This window comes from Labeo rohita, chromosome 16 (assembly GCF_022985175.1).
Source record: "Labeo rohita strain BAU-BD-2019 chromosome 16, IGBB_LRoh.1.0, whole genome shotgun sequence".
NCBI lineage: Eukaryota > Metazoa > Chordata > Actinopteri > Cypriniformes > Cyprinidae > Labeo > Labeo rohita.
In genome coordinates, this window is record NC_066884.1 from 12,008,243 (window position 1) to 12,012,611 (window position 4,369).

The 4,369-nt window shown below is 41.7% G+C and overlaps 1 protein-coding gene across 1 annotated transcript; it reads right to left on the bottom strand.

Annotated features, from left to right (window-relative positions):
* Positions 1 to 1,390: 1,390 nt before the first annotated feature.
* Positions 1,391 to 3,672, bottom strand: cited4b (Cbp/p300-interacting transactivator, with Glu/Asp-rich carboxy-terminal domain, 4b). Its single transcript, XM_051131983.1, has 2 exons — positions 3,488 to 3,672; positions 1,391 to 2,781 (listed from the first exon to the last, which is right to left on the bottom strand). The coding sequence occupies exon 2, from the start codon at positions 2,770 to 2,772 to the stop codon at positions 2,023 to 2,025; it is 750 nt and encodes a 249-aa protein (XP_050987940.1). The 5' UTR covers positions 2,773 to 2,781; positions 3,488 to 3,672; the 3' UTR covers positions 1,391 to 2,022.
* Between the last annotated feature and the right edge of the window lie 697 nt (positions 3,673 to 4,369).

A 4,369-nucleotide genomic window follows, 5' to 3' on the forward strand; every position in this document is an offset into this window, starting at 1 on the left:
ATTAAATCTTACTGACCCCAAAGTTTTGAATGGGTGTGTATATGTATATTAATAAAACTAAACATAATGAAATAAAGTCACTTTACAAGGGAAACAAAAAAGTACCCTTTAGATTCAGTGATTCATCTCATTTTAAAAATATATATTTTATTGCTCAAAATAAATAGAATCTCCAAACAAAAAGGACTAGATCTAGAAGATCAATCAGTCAGACATTAAAAATCATAGACATGAAGGCATCCTGAATGTGAATTTTAAACACACCACAGGTTAATCCCCAATCACAACATTAAGCTTCTATTTTTGCCGCTTACGGGCCCAAGTCTAGTCAAAATGGATTCACAAGGGCACCAATTTCAACTCAAGAGCAGCCAAGAGACTAACAAACATATTTTTTGAAAATAAACAAGGTGGAGCCAACAGTGAAACACTATGACGTCTATGTGTCCGTTAGTTAATTCCTGGCATTCACCCTCCACAGGCATTCATTTTGTATTATTAAGGCTTGTTTTGATACCAGAGCAATCAGAGAGGAATCCAATTCAAGTGCTACTACCAAGTAACCTCAATTGACTTTCTTCAAGCCCTTCCTCCACCGAGGAGGAACAGGAAGTGACAGTGGAGCGTTAACGGCTTGTCACTGCAATCTTCACCCTTCCCCCAGAGCATGTCCGTAAATGGACAACACTTTGCCCTCCATTCCCAGGACAAAAACACAGGCCCAGGGTTCACATAAAGCCTTGTAATGTCAAGGTAAGCACAGATTAACCTGGACAGTTTCCACTACCTCCCCCATACACGCCTTTATTACATCTGAGAGTAGGTAAAAGGCTCTTGCTTTACAAGCAGGCTTGTATATAAGAGCTAATAAGCACACACAAATGGAGAAAGTAGCTGTTGGAACACAATTCAACCATGTTCATTGTTTTAAACCAAGAAAGGTTAGTCAGTGGAAGCTGTGGTGCACCAACGATTCTCAGAACAGTCGCTAGTCTAAGCGACAGCTTTTAAGGGAGTCATAGCCATCATTTCTAAAAATCACATTTCAGTTTAATGTCAGGTAAAAGAAATAGTTAACCCTTCAAAATGAAATGGAAGTCAGTTTATTCGCCCTTATGCTGGTCCAAACCTTTATGACTTTCTTCTGCAGAACACAAAAGAAAGAAATGTATAATGGTTTGGAACAACAGGAGGGTGAATTTTAATTTTTGAATATACTTTGATGGTAGATAACTAGTGAAGTAACTGTTTTGTGTTTAGATCTGAACCATTTCAAGAAATAAACTTATGACATAAAATAACTAACCAGATAAAGTTAAAGCTTGCTTTTGACAGAATACATGTTTTTCAGAACTTCCACCCCTTTTCCACAAATAAGATCAGAGACTGATGAAAAATTAGGCCATAGTTAAAACTTGGCCATCTTTATTACAAGTCACACATAGGTTTAAGCCCTCCTGGACTGTTGGGGTGGGGGACAAATAAATAAAAGCAACTTGATTTAAGGCAATTCTAAAGCTTAGACAGACCAGTTGTATCAAGACAGGCATTAACCACTATTGTAAGCAAGCAGTGGTTTGGTTTTGCTGAAACATTACCGTCCAACAAAACACCAGACTTATAGTTTGGGTCAGATGAACAAAGTTCTGGGTCTAAACGATCAGCAATTCAGCAATACCATTCTGGGAGTTTCCCATAAACCACAGGTTCTTAATGTCACTGCTCTTTTTGATCTATGTTAATACATCTGATAAGCAATAAATAAATACATTTTTAAATGTAAAACTGCATTGAAGACAAATAACGTTTGAGTGTCTTTACATTGCACCAAGTTCACAGTTCTGAAGTGTTGTTACATTCATCCAGCCAGAAACAGAACTGTAGTCCTGACAGGAGCTTGACCACCCGTTTCTGTGGGCAAAGAGGCATCTGATCACCTCTCGTCTTGGTGATGGCGATCACAATAAAAATAGATCAACTTTTGTTGCCCATCTCGCCTTCGAGCGTCCATACGTTCCAGTCTCAGCAGCTGACGGTGCTCGGCTGCTGTTTGCTCACAAAGTCTGAGATAAAGTCAAACTCGTTCTGTCCCAGAAAGAGTTCAGGGAGTTCCTGCACCCTGTCCAGTCCTAGTTCCATGACCAGCGAGGTCAAAACCTCTTCGTCGATCAAATCGGCGTCCATGCCATTGAGACTCAGAGCTGGGCCGGCCATATGCTGCATGTTGCTTAACTGGGCCTGACCCATGCGGAATTGCGCCCCGTTTCCCATGTGGTTGCCGTTCATGTGTCCCAGAGGGTGTCCGTGGTACTGGGTGTTGAGTTTCTGAAGGTGCATGCTGGCCATGAGCTGTTGGGAAGTAAGACCCCCGCTCATGTACTGTTGTTGTTGTTGTTGTTGTTGTTGTTGCGGCGGAGGCTGTTGCTGCTGCGCTTGGTGCATGTGGTGGTGCTGTTGATGCTGCTGAACGTGATGTTGCTGCTGCTGGCCCTGGTTGTTGAACATCATGTTAGTTGACTGCATTTGGTGGTGACCCATCTGTCCATTCATAGGGCCCACCATGTTGGCCCTCTGGCGCATGGCGGCCTCCATGTTTCCCTGAGGCCCTGCTCCATAGTGCATCATCTGTCCATTGGGCATTGCTCTCAGGCCGGGCTGGGGCGCATGCTGCTGGGGGCCCGCCTGCAGGCCTCCATTCATGCCCATCCGGTAGGCATGCAGACCCCCGTTACCCTGTCCGTGGTTCATTGGCATCATCATGTGCTCTGCCATAGAATCTCCCTTCAATGAAACAGAAGATATTAGATTTAGAACTGGACTATTGACAACAGAAGCAATTCTTTTATGCACAAAGAAATCTAACAGTTTTTTTGGCAACATTCAGCAAAGGCTAAACTAATTTCCACTCTCATTGGACAGGTAGGAGAGATGTTTTTATTTTTTGCACCATCCAGCCCACCTGACTGCCCACTCAACACTGTACAACCTCTTAAGTCCTAATGATGCACATCCAAACAACACTTTTGAAATTGAGTGGAGTTTTATTCTCAGTTCTAAACCTTTCACAAAGCTTTGTCTAATTTTAATTTAAATAAATGCTAAGCATTTTTAAACGCTGTATCTAAACAATAAGGATAACTGAAAAATGCTTCTTAATAAACCCGTTAATTTGTTTAAAACGGAAAAACCATTAAACGCACATTTTAAGCATAATCCTGTACTTTACGTACGGAAATGTAAATAATGCACAACATCAATCTAAAGAAAGTCATCGTGCATTGAAGCAAACAATGGATCTGCCACTGAGCCCTAAAACATCGGCGCTGTCTCAAAACCTAGTGAGCTGCCTACGTAGAGAGCATTTTGGGCATAACAGGCGCGTAAAATGCCGTACGCGCTTATGACGCCTAAAATGCTGCCTAGATAGGCAGCACGCTGTGCTTTAAGACGCAGTCTGTGAGTTTCTCAAGCATTTTGAATCTCTTACCCCGTGTCCTGTGCTCAGTTACTCCGCCGCGGCAGGACAAATGAGCTTTATCTGTTTAAATGCCTCTTAAGAATTACACTTTATATTCCACAAGGTGAAGCTTCATACTCCAGCGGACCGACGCACAAAAGAGCGCTGCTCACTATCTTCAAACGACAGAGAGAGAGAGAGTGTGTGTTTTCTGGGTCAACTCCACGGGCTTATATACATGAGAAAAACGGAGAGGTGGGGCCATCGTTCGCTCTCTATCCTTTGTTGCCATTGGCCCTGCTGCTTAATATCAGTGTGCATAGAAACCCCTAGCGGTTTCTGTCAAACACTGGCCAATTTCTGTCCACAGTTTGGGTCTGTTTTTCTGTTTCTGAATTAAAGCGAACAGGAAATCCCTGCCGAAGAAGTTGATCTGTCTGATGTTAAGTACAGCTTAAGTACAAGACAGATAGACAGACAGATAGATAGATAGATAGGTGGATAGATGGATTGATGATAGATATAAAGATAGATAGATAGATAGGTGGACGGACAGACGGTCTATAGATTGATAGATAGATAGATAGATGGATAGATGGATTGATGATAGATATAAAGATAGATAGGTGGACGGACAGATGGTCTATAGATTGATAGATAGATAGATGGATAGATGGATTGATGATAGATATAAAGATAGATAGGTGGACGGACAGATGGTCTATAGATTGATAGATAGATAGATGGATAGATGGATTGATGATAGATATAAAGATAGATAGATAGATAGGTGGACGGACAGACGGTCTATAGATAGATGGATAGATGGATTGATGATAGATATAAAGATAGATAGACCAACGATAGATAGATAGATAGATAGATAGATAAACGGACAGACGGATGGTCGAA

Coding starts and splice junctions, on each gene's coding strand:
- cited4b (XM_051131983.1), bottom strand. CDS start 2,772: ATGGCAGAGCACATGATGATGCCAATGAACCACGGACAGGGTAACGGG.